Consider the following 16,006-nt stretch of genomic DNA (forward strand, 5'->3'; position numbering starts at 1 on the left):
CGAGATAAAAATATATTAGGACAAATTTCACTTTCCTTGCCTGCCTTTGTACCTCACTTGTATGTGGCTTTGGATAAAAAGTGTCTGCCAAATGGCTAAATGTAAATGTTCTAAATTGTCCTTATGTGCAGGAATGTGAACGGTGGTATTTCCCACAGCCCGTGAAGGCAGCAGAGTGTGTCCGGCTGAGGAAATGAGGAAACCGGCGACCTGAGTGCGATTGGTCCAAAAGTACAAAAGAAGTCATCATCAGGAGGAAGAGTGATGTCACGTTGTTCCAATATCAGGGAGAAACCCCACAAAACCCCTTCAGTGTTCAGGGTATATTCTAAATTAGTAGTTCTAGGTTAAGGAGAAAAAAAATCCACTGTAAAAATGTGAGTTAAGACACAAATGACTAACAATTAGTTTAAATCTTTTGTCCAAATATTTCTGTGCTTTTCAGGAACTGGAAACATCCAACAGATCTACACATAACTGATATGACAGAACATCCTGTCAAACATATTATACTAATGTGTGCAAGTAAAAAGTATGTGATTAATGTCTCATAACTATCTATTATAGGTCATGTTGTTACAACATATTAGAATATTTTTAAATGTAGTCATGTGCCAATTATACTTATTTAACATTCAGCCAAACATTAAATAGTGAAGAGTCCACATTGATATATTTAATTTGCATGTTTTGCTCAGCCAATGATTTAGGTTTATTACTCAGGATTTAGAAAGTTAGGAAACATTTACATTTGAGAAATTAGAACAAGCTCCAACTATCATTTAGGCTTTATTTTTCTAAACTGTAACTACTCTCATATGTGACTGAATGAGCGTAAAAACCCGCCGTGTCTGTGCAGAAAAGCAGTGATTTCCATTTTACCTCGTAAGACAGGAAACAGTGAGCATAACAAAAGGGAACTACCAGGTGTAGTGGATAGCAAAACATTCGTTCTTTATTGACTGGAAAAAAATACTAGGCAAAGAAACAAAAACACATGTGCAGTCAAAATAATCCCCACACCCATGATTAAAATCCCCAAAGCAACTTCATTTCATCAACTGAATACTTTGCAAAATTACAGTTAACGTATTAATGTGCAGCAAGTAAAGCGCTATGTTAAGTCATGCCACGAAGCAGAGGAGGGTTATGGGTTGGAGATGGAGGAATGATGAGGATGAAAGGTGAGGGCAGGTAGTAAAACCAGGATTGGGGCGGCCGGTCATTTAGGTTCAGTCAAAGCCACAACACAAGAAAAAGCATCATCATAGTCTGAGTCTCAGATCGCATCAATATCAATGTCGTCCTCTTCTTTTTCAGGCGTGTCTGGTTTCACAGTCTCCACTTTGAGCTCGCGGGCAGAGGACGAATACACCACCTGTGGACACAAACACCAAGCGGCTTCAGGTCTGAGGCGACGGCACAGTGTCAACAGGCATTTAAAAAGATTTCCCTCTGGGTTTTACAAAGGTTAAATTAGGAAATTCTCACACTAGCAAACTCGTTTGAAGCTCTCTTCACTTCATCTTAAAGCTGTGTTGTGATATTTTAGCCTGAACTGATCTGTTTTTGACACGTATGTGCAGATTTAACTGCAGTGCGAGCCCCATGTGCACGAGGACAACAACTAATGGGTGACAGTTAAATCATGAACATGGAGGACATAGCTAACTGAAGGAAGGAACCTCTGCAAGAGACAAATGTCAAACCTCAACGTAACCTTTCTTCCTTATTTTTAACCACATAAATTCTAATCAGGTGTCGGCCAGAGTCAGAGATCAGATATAAATCACAGGGGAAAAACTAAATAAGAGGCTTTGGGCCACTTCAGCAGTTTACTGTGTACATGTAGGTGTCACTTTTTGCTGATCTGAAGTAAGACGTCAACAGTTTATGCAGCTCAAAGTATAAAATCTCAGACAGTCTCTCTCCAAACTCCACTTTGCTGGATTCTACTAAACTATATATGGATTAAAATCAACAAAGCTGCAGCTGTTCTCTTTACTATATGCCCGAAGAGCTGATAGGTTTTATGGTCCAGATTTTGCCTAACACAGCCATCCGTCGTTGCCAATTCAAGAGTCCAAGAAGACTCTTTCCGCTTGGTTAGAAAATGCTGAGGACTGTATGAGGTGTGTTGTCTCTGTAGCGTGCACTGTGGGAGGATCAGGGGGACACAGCAGAGACCGACTGCCACTGTAGGTGGAGCTACTGTCAGACTTTGCAAGAGGTTTTAAGTCACTACAAGCATGTTTTAGCCCTCGGAGTCACTGAGTGGATACCTGCCTATGTGTGGGTCAGTGTCAGTACGTAGCCGTTGCCCTGCTGTTTATCTTTGTTCATGTCCATTTGTCAGCCCTTATCTGTGGGCCCATGTGTTTTATCTGTCATATGAGCGATAACTGTCATTCATGCACAACATTCTTTCTGGTCTGCTAATGCTAATCATCAGCAGGCACAGCGTGAACTTATTTCTTCATATGTCAACACGTTAGTGCGTAATTATTTTATAATATAATGTAAAGTAATCCAAATGTATCTTTATTATTAATCAGAGAAATCAGCCAAGTGACCACTTTAAATAAATCCTACTGAGTAGAACTAAGTCTAAGGGATCTGTGCCCGTTACCTCCACATTCTCATCATCTTCCTCCTCTTCCTCCTCGCTGCCCTCGCTCTCCTCCTCGGCCTCCTTCAGCCATTTGACAAAAGGAGCAGCCTTGGCGTGGATCTCTTTGGCAAGTTCCTTAGAGACGTACTTCTTAGAAACCTGGACAAAAATAAAGTCAGTCTGTCATTCAGGACGGCTGCAGCACTGACTGAGCACGGCTCCAAGTTCAGTTCTTTCTACTGAAAAGAACATCGTGCAACCAAGCAACAGTTGTTTAGTGGAAATTTAATCCCCGTTTAAACTGACATCAACATTACTTTTAGAGTTAAAGCCCATATTCTGCACATGTAATGAAGCTCAACCAAGCAAAAGAAAGAACAGAGAGCAACTAAACTGCTGTGAAAATATAATATCTAATTAAAGTTCAATATATACACTCCGCTCACAAGCTCCCACCTTTTCTGCCCAGGCGAAAATGACGTCCTCCTCCAGCAGGTCAGCGTCGTAAAGGTCTTTGAGGATGATGGGAACGCGTGGAAGCAGCTGGACCTGATGCAGCTTCACAACACACTCAAAGCCTCCCAACAGGTATTTCTGGGCTTTCTTGTTGTTGTGGCAGAACTGAGGGAAATTTTTTAATCAGAAAACTTTACACTCATTCTAATTCTGTGACTGGTTAAGAAAAAAGAAAAAAAAAAAAAAGCGTCAACTCAATTCAAGGTGTGAAAAAGAAACTACTCGATATTTAACTTACTCGCAGGAAGTGGCGCTTGTACTTCTTGATCTGGTCGCGGATGTTCTCGTTGAAGAGCAGCTCGCTGAGGATGAGGGGACCCATGGCCTTCACATCCAGACGCTCTGCCTCTGCCAAGATCTCCTTATCAGCCGCGTCGATGGTTCCACTTTCCTTCTTTTGCTGCAAATAGACCGAAAAATTTGAGTTGGGCAAACGTCAAGGTTAAATTATTCATTTCATGTTCATCCATCTTGAAATCACATTTCAGTTCGTAAATCTGACACTTTAACCACTTGTAGAACAGGACAATTTTACAACTTATTTCTAAATCTCAACTAGGAAGTTTAGAGAGGAAGCAAACAAGACTGTAAGTCTGTTACTTTGACAAAGTTGTAGAAAAGGTTGACCCTCTCCTCCAGGGGTTTCTCCAGGTCCTCACTGAGCGTCAGGTTCTTGGCGTGGTCGCTGATCTCCTCCATTCGCCGCCTCTGCGCCTCCTCCGTAGTCTCCTCTGCCCAGTCCTCATCGTCGTCATCTCCATCCTGACAATCAGAGACACCCAGGTCAGTTTTCAGACTTTAGTGATTCTTTGCCTGGTTCTGTTTAAGAGCTTTCAAGAAAGGTAAATGCAAGATGGCCGCTGGATGTGAGGCAAACATTTGTGTAGGTTTGAGAATCAGTGCTGATTTTTAATTAGAATATTTTATCATCTTAGGAATGAAATAAAATACACTTAATTTTATGTACCGATGTCTGTACCAGCACCTTAAATGACTGGGTTTGAGAGCAACAGCCAACTAGCATATAAAACATTTCACACAATGAATTACGACTGTATGATCATGACTAAACAAAGACCATCACTGAACTAGGTCAAATAACTCAGTGTGTGTGAGGAACCATATGACAGGTTTTATCTGCAGCAATTTAGTGTGTGATAAGATAAAAAGGTCAAATATCATTATCAAGCTGGAAGGACTTCCTAGTCCAAGTCCCTGGAGGGTCTAAAAGCCCAGGTAGAAACCTGGGAATGTAAGACTACCCACCACAGCCTCAGGAGCATCAAAGTTCTTTTGGTTCCCAGCCTCTCCGCTGCCAGAGCCATTCTCCTTGTCCTTCTTGCGGTTCTTCTTCTCCTTCTCTTTCTTTGCAGATGCGGATCCACTATCATTGCTCTCTGTTATTGGAGAAGGAAAAACTGCTGTTATCAAATCTGTTCTGGAGTTACTGCTGCACCAGCGCCAAGGTCTCTATTGTGATCACTGCCAGCATGAACTAGAGGGAAGAGGTGGATGAGACTAGTTTTGCTCTAGTGAAGTTTAAAGTTTCGATATATTGTGTTTGAGCTTATTAAAAAAAACAACAAAAAAAAAAAACCATCACGTGGCTGTTGATGTCTAAAGCTTCAGATGTCTGTGATGAGACACAATCAGAGATATGACCATGTGTTATTAAATACATACAGATTTCTATTTTCTTATCACAAAAGGTCAAAATCCTCACAGCATCTGTTTTGCTGAGACTCTACAATACTTCATCCAGACATTCAGGGCTACTATGATCTTCACAAACCACCAGATGTCACTGTACATTCTTAGTTTAAAGCCCTAAAGCTGAACTGCCTAAACAACTTACAATGGCGCCAAATTCTCAATTACAATAGGAGAAAATCTCACCAGGTGGGTTTTTGAGGATGAACGTGCAGAGTTTGTGTCTGGTGTCTAGCATGCCGCGGTTTCCACAGGCCTTACAGGAAGTGCCAATGGTTTGTTTCTTGGGATTGACATGCTGTAAGAAAACAGACTCTTATTAGTGCTGAAAGGCAACTAGTTGTAGAAACCACACCGAACCTTTTTTAATTTGAAATATGTAAATGTACCCAATCTATTACGAGAAATTAAAATATAAATTACAGTAAAAGTGTTTCTGGGACTTTATGCTTCATCGCCCAGGCTTGTGATACAGATACTGAGAGACACTTACCAGCTCAGTTTCAGGGTTGTCACACTCGGTACACAGCACAAATTTTCTGATGAACCCATCAAGCATGTCCTGCAACTTGTTCGCCTCGTGGGATCCGTTGACGATGTAACGGTCGTTTTTGGTATCAAACTGGGTCTGAGCGCCGAGTTCACAACCAAAAAACTTGGTCGGGTCTATGGTGGAGAACAGAAATGAGAGTAACTGACCTTTACAACAAAAGTTTCTTCTTTAAATCAGCTCATGAAAGAGACATGAAAAATTTAAGAAGCAAAACAATCAAATGTTACATTTCTAATAAAGTTTTCTCAAAATAGAAACGTTATAATAAGAATTCAGAGGCAACTGTTGTGATTTTTAGGTCGACTTTTCCTCCCCACACAGTTTGCAGTTTGGTTAAATACCAACTATCTTGGACAATGAGTGAAACAAAAGATGATGCTACACATGGTGTTGGTGTTACTTACATGTTGGAGGCCTGTTCAGTGCCTTTGCAACATCAACCATGTTGACAATAACCGTCTTGATTCCATTCCCTTTGCCTTCAACCTGGACAGAAAAGATGAGGAATCATTACAACCGCATCAACTTAAAAATACACAAACTTAAAAACGGAGACAGGTGCTAGTTACCTTGGCAATCAGACGGGGCATCTTGTAGCGATAGAACTGGTCTGACACGCTGCGGTTGACGTTGACAGACATTTTGGCTTGGTGTTAGCACTATCAGTAAGATAAAAGGATCTTGGTTGGGGATTTTTCGGGATCTTCTGTCTGGAAAAGAGGGGATGACATAAACGACTGCAAGCGTGCTCGGTCTCTGACATGAAAAACGTTGTGCCGCTGTGGCCGCAAGCTCCTTGCTTGAAGGCTAGATTTCCACCACACAGGTTCCAACGGCTGCGCAACAGCTCTGAAAGAGGATAGGGACAAAAAGATAATTATTTAATAAAGAAAATTAAAACTGTAACTTTAGTGTTTTTAAGTTCTCTCATAAGCCAATTCAAAGTGTAAAGACTTGATGTACATCTTGGATTTATACGAGAGAAATCTAAATATGTTGATTAGATCATTAGAGGAAAAAAAACCGGTTCTGCATTTGGGACACTACAGTAGTAATGTAGTTTGTGCCATGACAGTTTGCAAACCACAGCAACATGATGAAACCGATTCCTGTGGCGCGTGATTCTTCAATGACTGCCACTATTTAGCCAGACTAAACTCAGTGCCATATAAGTCAGTACAAAAAGAAATATGATAAAGTACCCAGAGACTGTCAGGATATTGCATAGTCCCTTATAAAATTATTTCTCAACCTAAATACGTTTGATCACAGTTTCCTGCGTTGCTGGATGGATTACAAAACACAATCAAATCCAGCAAATATCCCTGTGATCAAATGGTGAGCAAGCAGGACAGATTAGTCCAGAGAAGAAAAATAAAAGCCAGTTACAAAAGTGGACGCATTCCCAGCTTTGAGTCCACATATGTACAAGAATAGTTTTGTGAAAGCCCTTTGTGTTACACGAAGGCCTCTGGCTTTAGTCACATAAGGCCTGCTCTTGTTAATAGGTCACAAACAAGAGGCCTAACAGCTGCCAAACAACTCTCCCCCTGCTGACGACTCTAATACCACATACCGTGTGCAGTGGTTGTTTTCTCTGCCATGATCAGTGCGATTCGACATGAAATAAACCAACATGCTTCTGTCTGGAACATTAGTAACCAGAGTTGAGCTGTTTAAAAAGAGTAGAGGTCGAGACTATTTCAGTAGGAGGCTAGTTAGCTTAGCTAGCTGCTTGGTGCAGAGTGCGTCATACAGTCGCTGCACACGAGTGACTCGACTGGGAGACGCCATTTTGATACTGTGGCACAGAAAACAGGTCCTATTGCACAAGATCGCTGAGGAAACCCATATATGTTAAACTAAACATTTAAAATATGTGATCAGCTGCGTCTGCCACTCACCGTTTTTGCAAAACAAAGACATAAACACAACGCTGATCGTCCAAGAGCCGCAGTGAACGGTGGTCGATGCCTGGTGCTGGTGTTGTATTGATTACAGCTGGGTTCCTTAATGGTTTTGTGGCTCTCAAAGACGCACAGTTCAACACCTCAAAGCGTTCAAACAGAGCAGATGCCAGGCCAGAGAGAGTGGGAGGGTTATCTGGAAAGTCCTCGGGGTTCTGAGGGACCTTTGGGGGAAAAATAAAGGGTATTGTTATTCAAACTAACTGCGGACTAAAACGCTAGCGTTAGCATCATCAGGTGTGACAGCTGTCGTCGTAGGTTTGGGTGGGTGAGCGGTGCAATCGTCGCGTTACATAACTAAAAATCGCAAAACATCAATAGATTAAATGATGCCAAGTATAATTAACTAAGACACTGTGACTTAACTGAGAAGCTAACTGGCTAAAGGGAACGTTACACGTGTCTCATCGATTAATTTCCCCACATTAAGACAAATTATACGGAACATTTACGTCGAAATAACAGCAATAATATAAAATGATAACATTCCACGTCTAAATAAAGCTTCGCCGTTGGTTTTACCCGTTATTAAACCCAGAGCTAATGTTAGAACTCCAGGAAAAAGCCTGATCCCAGATGCTAACGCGAAGCCAATTATTAGCCAAACGCTGACGACGCGAAAGGTCGAAGATAATGTGATTAGATAATACCTTCAACCGTGGACCGCTAGCTACATTTTCACTGTGGAAATGCGCCCGTTAAGGTGAAATCCACAGCAAAAAAAAAAAAAAAAAACGAGGCCAGAAAAATGTGATGAAATAATTTCGTACCTTACCTCTCGAATGTTCTGCGAAATGCTGCTACTCACGTCGCTTTTACTGACGAGGTGAAGCTAACGGCAACAACACTGTTAGCTACATCCGGGGATAGCACTCATTTCAAATTAAAAGGCGCTTGTTTATGTAAGGTGGGTTTTTATTGGAATGTGTGGGAGTTTTATGTTTTATGTAGCTTTTAAGTAAAGCACCTTTGTAAAATGGTTTCATTAAAGTACTCTTAGCCAACTTAATATTTTACAAAACACATTACATAGATGAATTTGGAGGGCACAGACAAAATGACTACAAATGAATGATGTTTTTGTCTCTTTGTGGCTGTTTCATGTGCCTCTGTCAGCTGTTGACTCTTTGTTGTTGTTCTTGAATTTTCTTGTAGTTTTATTGTCTCTTTGTCCATTTTCTGCCTATTTGTGAATTCTTTGTACTTCTTTGTAGTCAATGTGTGTCTATTGTAATTGTTTAGCATCTTTGTGTTCATTTTAAATACATTTTTCCCATGTTTGTGTTTATTTCCTTAACTTTTGAGAAAGAAACAACAACAAGCACACATACACACACAAACTAGGCCATCGGTACTGTGGAGCTGACACAATTAATTAATCATTAAGTCCACTGATTAATTATGTAGTTTAAAATTCACTGTGATCGGCTTCTGAAATGTGAATATAGGTTCCTAGTTTCTGTAGTAGTTCATTCAACGTAGGCATCTGGTCAAAACAAATAGAATGTGTTGTTTGTTATAGGGTTGAAATTCATTTAGTGTCTTCAAGTCCAGGTCAACAAGATGGATGATGCAGGACCTCATACTCAATATTATATTTCAGGGGTGCAAATTACTAATAAATACACATTTGATCCAATTATATATCCCCCAGTTATATGTAATAATTCAAACATTGTAAGGTATTTTTCCCTAAACATGACTTTAAGCTGTTTTATTTTGAAAGGTCAAGAGGAAGTATCTGACGTTCTGTTCTCTTTCCTAATTGGCTGACGTCGTGACGCTGTACGTACGTAGGCGCTTCCTCAACTTGTCTCGCAGAAACAGCAACATAGAAGATGGTGAGTATGAAATGGCGAAAAGTCCACAAATTCTGTCCTTTACAGCTGGATCGTCGAGCACTTTACCTGCATTGTGTTTTCATAGACTTGTTTTCGACGTAAAGAGACCGACATCGTTGTTTCCGAGCGTCCACACAGTCCGAATTCAGTGTTTTTAGTGAAATGGACCAACGATCACATGACAGCTGAGCAGTTCGCTCCCCAGAAATTCACTGCAACAAGCTGCAAGCAGCCCTAAAGTCACAGTTTCATTTGCACGGTGAAGCCTCAGTTTGTCACGTTTGCTTATCAACCACTGTTCCTGTCTGTTTAATTACTATCACGACACATTCGCACTTTATCTTGTTTGCAAATCAGTTAGCCGTCAGAGCTAACAGGCTAACAGCCTCATTCAAACGAGGCACTTTTCCTGTTTAGCAATGATGCTAACATAACAACATGATAAATGAGTTATTAACAAGCCCAACCAATCATTTCAGCTCGAGTTTAGATCCCGATGTTTGTATGTTCAATTCCAGTCAGCACTTTAATTTGCTTCACCACATGATTTTGCAAATGCTCACTCAGGAGATTATAGTAGTTTTGCTTTATCATTATCACTAACCACCCACCATTAACACCTGATTCAACCACATTGTTGTTTAACTTTTCTTATTTGTTTTTGAATGATTAATGTGTCTACCTAAGTCATTCACTTTTTTAATTTCTAATTTCAGTTTTCTCCTCTTGTCCCAACTCTTTCTTGTCTTTTATTTTCCTCAAATTTTGATCATGTTGTTCTCTCCATGCACATCATGCCTTCCTCCCTGTCTCACCTGCTCCCCTATCTCCTCCTCCTCCCCCATCCCTCCTCCTTGCCTGTCTCCAATCAACCAGGCTGGTCACCGGGTAAGTGCCCTCGCTCTGTGTTGGATCCCTGTTTTCTGCTCACGCTGCTGCCTGGCACACTAACATGGGATTGGGATTGCACAGCTGTGGAGGTTCTGCTCACAGAACAACCAGCTGCTGCTAATTCAGCAACTGCAGTGCAATAATCTGGTTCTTTCCTGGCTGTGACGCTTTAATTACACATGCTCTCTTCAAGTTTTCTAAACCAAAGCATAATTGTACACTCATAATAGTTGGGGGACGAAAACTAAATCTTCTTAGATGTCTAGAACCTGTATAGAAGTCCACTGTGACTCAGGCAGGTTAATCTCTTTTTGGGGAACCCTTCCTAGTGACTTATTTATTTCAGATGAATGAGTATTCACACACTCACAATTCCAGGTTAATCTACAATTCATCAGCTCTTTGCATTGTGGGGTCAGACCTTGAAATTCCTCCAGTGGTAACATGCTACCAGAAATTCTACCATTCATAGCATCTTTCTGCCGATCGGTGGATTTATAAGGTTATTTATGAGGTCTGTGTTGATTTGTTGGTCATTGTTTTGACTGCTTGTGTCAGTGTGAAACCACAATTCTCTCTCTTACCTGCTATTGAGTGTCTGAAATCCAGCTGTTCTGATTCAGTTGACATTTTCCACCATGAGATTTCTGCAAATTATTTAAAAAGTTATGTTTACAATCCAGTTTGAATTCAGACACTTAATATCCTTAGCTTCTTACTCACAATTATAGCTTATTTAGGCCTGAGCTTTATGGGTTAAGCCTGTGTGGAGACGATAACAAAAAACCTCAGGTGTTAATGAAGAAACAAGATTAACCAGTAACATCTGAGGGGGTACTGGTACTGGTAAACTGTGTGTGCATCATTCTCTGCTCCAGAAATGAACAGGCATCCTGCAGCGCTCTGTCCATGTTCAGATGCTACAGTCTGAACCCTCCCAGGGCTCATCGTCTGATAACTGACCTTTCAATGTGTGTGTCTGTGCGATTCGATCAGTTGGTCCTGGTGTTAGGTGACCTGCACATCCCCCACCGGTGCAACACTCTGCCAGCCAAGTTCAAGAAGCTGCTGGTCCCGGGAAAGATCCAGCACATTCTCTGCACGGGAAACCTGTGCACCAAAGAGAGCTATGACTACCTGAAGACCCTCGCAGGAGACGTTCACATAGTCCGAGGAGACTTTGATGAGGTCTGTGTGCGTTTGTAGACAGCAATAGAAGAAAGTAGAACCTATTTAGTATTTCCTAAACACTATTCTATTCATTTAATCTTGAATTTACTTGATGGTTTACTCATATGTATTCTATAATTGCAAGTCAGGTGTGCAACTTTTGCAAATGGCCACTTTATTCACTGATGTCCTTGAATAGTGTGCTGCCACAGCTTCACTGTTTACTGTGTCTGTGCACTGTGACTTTAATTAACAATTAATTTCATCATGTCGAGTATGGTAAAATCTCCTGTTACTGTTTCTCACATTTCAGGAGTCTTTCATGAGAACAACTGCCCAAATATATAGAACAACAAGCTATCCGTTGGTTGATTATCAAAAATGACAGTTTTCACTTGTAGATTATTATTATTAGATGTTATTATAAAGTGAGTTTGATGTGTGTTTGATTTTTCACTCTGCCACTTTCCCTCTTTTCTCCTCTCAGAACCTGAACTACCCGGAGCAGAAGGTGGTGACAGTCGGCCAGTTTAAGATCGGCCTCATCCACGGCCACCAAGTGATCCCCTGGGGCGACATGGCCAGTCTGGCGCTGCTGCAGAGACAGCTGGACGTCGATATCCTTATCTCTGGGCACACGCACAAGTTTGAGGCCTTCGAGAATGAAAACAAGTTCTACATCAACCCCGGTTCTGCCACAGGAGCCTACAGTGCACTGGAAAGGTAGGAGCTCCGGTTTGTCTGACCTGCTGACACAAGCAGGTATAGTCTTGACTAAAACACTTCTGTCTTCTCTCCTTACAGCAACATCATCCCCTCTTTTGTATTAATGGACATCCAGGCGTCTACAGTGGTGACGTACGTCTATCAGCTGATCGGTGATGACGTGAAGGTGGAGAGAATCGAGTACAAGAAATCTTAGAGACCAGCGAGAGTTGGGTTAACGCGGCTCAGTTTATCATTTCATTCCTTTCCACCGGGGTGCAGCAGCTTCCCCACAGTCACCACAATGTTAACGCTGTAACTTAACTCTACAACACCTTTGTATTATATTGTTTATATGTCATCAGCATTTGCTTGTATCCAAGCTGTCATTTGGTAACTGTAGAGAATGCAATAATGTCACACGTATTTGTTATCAAAAGAAATATTTTGTGCCATTTCTTATAATTTTTTTTCTTTTTTAAATTTTCCCCCTTGTTACGTTCTGCACATGTAACCAACAACAGGCCTTTAGCTTCATGTAGTTGTTTCTTTCCCACAATAAAGATCAAATCCCTCCTCATCTCTCGTTTTCTTATTCAAATGTAAAGTATTATTATTATCATATATTACATATTATATTATATTAGTCCAGTAGAATTTTATTTTACTGTATTTCCAGCAAGGTGTTCTGAAATATGGGTAAACTAGAATAACCACATACAGTTGAATGCTGCCGTCTACATTTAAGTCATTTTATCGTGCCAGTTACAAGCAAAATGGAAACATCCTAAGGCACTTTAATAAAGTATTTTTATGAAATAAAATACACGTCTGTTCTCTTCACAGACCTCGTATGAACATTTAGAGGTTTAGGATGTGTAAGGTGATTTCCTGTAAATGAGGTCTTTATATAAAGAGTCTCTCTCTCTGACAGTGGGGGGCGTCAGAACACAACATCGCCTGTGCAACTACCGATGACAATGCAAACTGATAAAGACAATGTAAAAAGTAAATCCCCCAGTTGGTCAGTGTTATCAGCAAAATATACAAAAGGTAATAAATATATATGTATATTATTTATGTAAATGTATTTGGCTCTGACGGATGCTAATTTGAACTAATATACACAGTGCTGGGTGGTTTTATTTTTCATACAACATAATAAAATGCTGCATTATACTTGACATTACCATAAGTTTTCAATTAGCCAATTAACAAGCTAAATATTTAGGAAACAATATTTAGGAGCTGCACTTATTGTTTATTCAGTGTTACTTTACACAATTGACTGCTTCTCTTAAACATTTGTTCCTGATTGAATTTTAACATTATTGTTGTTGCTTTGATTTCTGGTTTATGTTTTCATAAACTCCCCAGTTTCGATATTCAAAACAGTGAGAATCAGGCAGAAATTAAATCTTTATTTTTATTCTCAGGTTATATCAACATGTTACTGTGGAAGTATAGATGAGATAAAAGGTCACAAATCTGAGAAGCTGTCATCATCCCAGTCTCCCAGAGAGAGTAAGCTCAAGCAATCACTCAGAGAATCATTCAGTCCTTCCTCCTCCTCCTCCTCCTCCTCCTGCTGCTGTTCCTCCTTCACTTTGATTTTGGCTTCTGGCAACAACATCAACAAAATCATAACTATCTAAATATTAAGGACAATAAAATACTGTTTTCATTTTTAATACAGTAGTTTATGAAATTGCTCATTTCTTCTTTACAGAGAAAAAAACGTTAATCTCGAACATTTCACTGACTCACGTCTTGGACTTCTTTTTATCTTGACTGACGTCTTTGTGTGTTTCTTCATCTTTCTCTGTTTGGATGCTATTGTGCTGGAAAACCGGCAATATTATGCAAATTAATTTTCAAGGAGCTACTGTATATCTACCACCTGAAATACGTAATTAACAAATTGTGACCACATCCTGCTGCTTTGTGTCATTAAAAATTTAATTTCAACAGTCAGTTTTGAGCTTTTAACTAAAAGCTATTCTAAAAGGATGACCTTTTTCCACCTCTAACAGATGTGTAATTGCCTGAAAAACACTTTTCGTGTAAATGGTATATATTGAAATTGTGAGTCCCACCTTGGTTTTCTGTTTGGGATCTTTGGGAGAGAGGATTTCCCAGAGTGACCTGCAGTGTTTATCTTTCCCCTGTCCTCTTCTTCCCTTGAAGAAACTTTTTCATTCTCACATGAGGCCACAGATGTCACCATAAGGTCGTCTGTAACAAGGCTGTGGCCTAAAAACAGTCACAGTAAAAGATTTAATCATTAAAAACAATGGCAAAAAACAATAAAGTTGAAAGAGACCTCTTTAACCTTTAACCTTGGCCAGAGTCAGTAAAGGTTCCAGTGCTGTGGACGATGTCCTGCTTTGTTCCACTGTTAAAGAAGTGGACAGTTTCTGTTGGTTTGAGTGAACTATGGTTCTTACCTGTATGTATACACCTGTGCAATATGTTCATGTAGTGTTGGGTGATGAGGTTGGGGACGTGTGTGGTGCCAGAGGAAGCTGCGATGGTGTAGAGATATTCCCTCTGAGCTGGTGTTAGTGCTGCGTGCTGAGGGAAAGACACAGGTTTGGATTAATGACTATTCAGGATGTGATTAGATCAGTAACTTTACATTCTTTCCTTTATTTCTTACAATCTTAATGAATCAGTTTATAGCACATTGGTGGACATTAATGCCATGATGCTAACTAGAGCACAATGACTTGGTAGTTTACCTTCAAAAATGGGGCTGCAGCCATGGTTTTGGGGATTTGTATTCTTGTTACATCTTGGATTTCTGGTTGAAGATAACAGTGCAGTGTTATCCTCAAAGGTATTTATAGCAACACACTCAGCAGCAGCACCAGTGTCTGATAATGGAGTTTCTGTTTCTTCCCAAATACACACATTGACTATAAATCTACCAACAAATGTTTTATAATGTATTAAAGTAAAGTTTGAGTTACAGTGTAAGAGTTGGCTGCTGATATTGTCATAACTGTGTATTATGGTCCACATGAAAGTCTTGTAAGTGGGTTTAGTTAAACGCTTAAACCAAAGAGCAGACGACCAAGCTTTCCTCCTGTAACTCCTCAGGTGTGACCGAGGTCAGGTTTCAGTGTAGGATTTCCTGCTCTCTACCACAGATCTTTTCTCACAGCCATGTCCCTAACAGAAAAACCTCGGCTCTCAGATTTCAGACATGTTTTGTTTATTTAACGAGGAGATAGTGCTCACACATCTGAAATCTGAACCAAGGAGAGACAGTGAAATAGACAGAATGCAGAGGATTCAGCGTGCTGAATAAAAAGCTGAACTAATAGTGTCTTTATTTGGGTTTTCTCTAATTTCTGCTGACACGTTTCTTTACTGCTGACTTGTTTAATTTGAATAAATACTGTGTTGCTGTAGAATATGTACATACCCATTTTAGACTCACTCATCCAAAAACTGCTGCAACAGCAAACGCATCATTAAAGTTTCACTTCATTAACACAATTAGAGGTTTAAAATACAATCAGGACAAAAATCTGTCATTAGCATGAAAATATTAAATGAAATTATTACTTTACCTTTGCAAAACTTTGTCGTGATGGAGCCGGTGGATTTTCTGATTGTCTGCAAATGTCACTTGTTTTGTCATGATGGGAAAACGTGCAAGAACGGAGCAAAGGATCTTAAGTAGCAGCAGCAGCCAGTTTAAAGACAAATCCATCCACGCTGAGGTGAGTCTGGATAATTGGAGTAAGGAGGTCGTCTTACTGCGGAACTCGGGGAACGGGGGTGTGTCTGTTCACACAGAGAGAACTTAAAAGACATTTGAAGTTATTTTGCTCCACTACATTTACCTGTCAGCTTTAGTTTGCTTTTCAAACCAAGATTTCAAATATAAAAAAAAAAGATGGACTTTTAAACTGCAGGAAACCAGCACGTAAACCAGTCTGTTACACGTTTCAGATGCTTTAACCTGTTCCACCAAAAGGTGATTTCCTCTCTGAAAGCCTCCCATAGTTTCATTCAAGCAATTGTTGGAATT

The 16,006-nt window shown here is 40.2% G+C and overlaps 3 protein-coding genes across 7 annotated transcripts; 1 reads left to right on the plus strand and 2 right to left on the minus strand.

Moving 5' to 3' along the window:
• Nucleotides 1-928: 928 nt before the first annotated feature.
• eif5 (eukaryotic translation initiation factor 5) lies at nucleotides 929-8,220 on the minus strand. 3 transcript variants are annotated; one of them, XM_026340036.1, is made up of 12 exons: nucleotides 8,133-8,220; nucleotides 7,295-7,521; nucleotides 5,960-6,239; nucleotides 5,795-5,876; nucleotides 5,331-5,503; nucleotides 5,024-5,135; nucleotides 4,394-4,524; nucleotides 3,728-3,889; nucleotides 3,366-3,527; nucleotides 3,068-3,232; nucleotides 2,630-2,770; nucleotides 929-1,378 (listed from the first exon to the last, which is right to left on the minus strand). In XM_026340036.1, exons 3-12 carry the CDS (start codon nucleotides 6,029-6,031, stop codon nucleotides 1,280-1,282), a joined length of 1,299 nt encoding a protein of 432 aa, XP_026195821.1. In that variant the 5' UTR covers nucleotides 6,032-6,239; nucleotides 7,295-7,521; nucleotides 8,133-8,220; the 3' UTR covers nucleotides 929-1,279. The 3 variants fall into 3 exon arrangements, with proteins under 3 accessions (XP_026195821.1, XP_026195822.1, XP_026195823.1); XM_026340037.1 differs by having other exon boundaries at nucleotides 8,128-8,188; XM_026340038.1 differs by lacking the exon at nucleotides 8,133-8,220 and adding an exon at nucleotides 8,008-8,031.
• Nucleotides 8,221-9,134: 914 nt separating this feature from the next.
• vps29 (VPS29 retromer complex component) lies at nucleotides 9,135-12,544 on the plus strand. Of its 3 annotated transcripts, XM_026340378.1 has the most exons (5): nucleotides 9,135-9,198; nucleotides 10,075-10,086; nucleotides 11,086-11,277; nucleotides 11,747-11,982; nucleotides 12,064-12,544. In XM_026340378.1, exons 1-5 carry the CDS (start codon nucleotides 9,196-9,198, stop codon nucleotides 12,179-12,181), a joined length of 561 nt encoding a protein of 186 aa, XP_026196163.1. In that variant the 5' UTR covers nucleotides 9,135-9,195; the 3' UTR covers nucleotides 12,182-12,544. The 3 variants fall into 3 exon arrangements, with proteins under 3 accessions (XP_026196163.1, XP_026196164.1, XP_026196162.1); XM_026340379.1 differs by lacking the exon at nucleotides 10,075-10,086; XM_026340377.1 differs by lacking the exon at nucleotides 9,135-9,198 and having other exon boundaries at nucleotides 9,205-10,086.
• An 821-nt stretch (nucleotides 12,545-13,365) lies between these two features.
• On the minus strand, nucleotides 13,366-15,419 carry LOC113148549 (protein FAM216A). The gene is made up of 6 exons (XM_026340272.2): nucleotides 15,395-15,419; nucleotides 14,706-14,767; nucleotides 14,412-14,538; nucleotides 14,061-14,217; nucleotides 13,732-13,805; nucleotides 13,366-13,584 (listed from the first exon to the last, which is right to left on the minus strand). The coding sequence occupies exons 1-6, from the start codon at nucleotides 15,411-15,413 to the stop codon at nucleotides 13,445-13,447; spliced, it is 579 nt and encodes a 192-aa protein (XP_026196057.1). The 5' UTR covers nucleotides 15,414-15,419; the 3' UTR covers nucleotides 13,366-13,444.
• Nucleotides 15,420-16,006: the final 587 nt, after the last annotated feature.

Source organism: Anabas testudineus, chromosome 22, assembly GCF_900324465.2.
Source record: "Anabas testudineus chromosome 22, fAnaTes1.2, whole genome shotgun sequence".
NCBI lineage: Eukaryota > Metazoa > Chordata > Actinopteri > Anabantiformes > Anabantidae > Anabas > Anabas testudineus.

Bases quoted from the DNA above. Each gene is read 5' to 3' on its own strand.
- eif5 (XM_026340036.1), bottom strand. From the start codon at position 6,031: ATGTCTGTCAACGTCAACCGCAGCGTGTCAGACCAGTTCTATCGCTAC. The intron at 3,233-3,365 runs GTAAGTTAAATA...AATTTCCCTCAG, and splicing joins ACAAGCGCCACTTCCTGCGA to TTCTGCCACAACAACAAGAA. The intron at 1,379-2,629 runs GTAACGGGCACA...TTGTGTCCACAG, and splicing joins AAGATGATGAGAATGTGGAG to GTGGTGTATTCGTCCTCTGC.
- vps29 (XM_026340377.1), top strand. From the start codon at position 9,871: ATGTGTCTACCTAAGTCATTCACTTTTTTAATTTCTAATTTCAGTTTT. The intron at 10,087-11,085 runs GTAAGTGCCCTC...CGATTCGATCAG, and splicing joins TCAACCAGGCTGGTCACCGG to TTGGTCCTGGTGTTAGGTGA. The intron at 11,278-11,746 runs GTCTGTGTGCGT...TTCTCCTCTCAG, and splicing joins TCCGAGGAGACTTTGATGAG to AACCTGAACTACCCGGAGCA.
- LOC113148549 (XM_026340272.2), bottom strand. The intron at 14,539-14,705 runs GTAAACTACCAA...TCTTTCCCTCAG, and splicing joins CTGCAGCCCCATTTTTGAAG to CACGCAGCACTAACACCAGC. The intron at 13,585-13,731 runs GTGAGTCAGTGA...TGTTGTTGCCAG, and splicing joins GATAAAAAGAAGTCCAAGAC to AAGCCAAAATCAAAGTGAAG.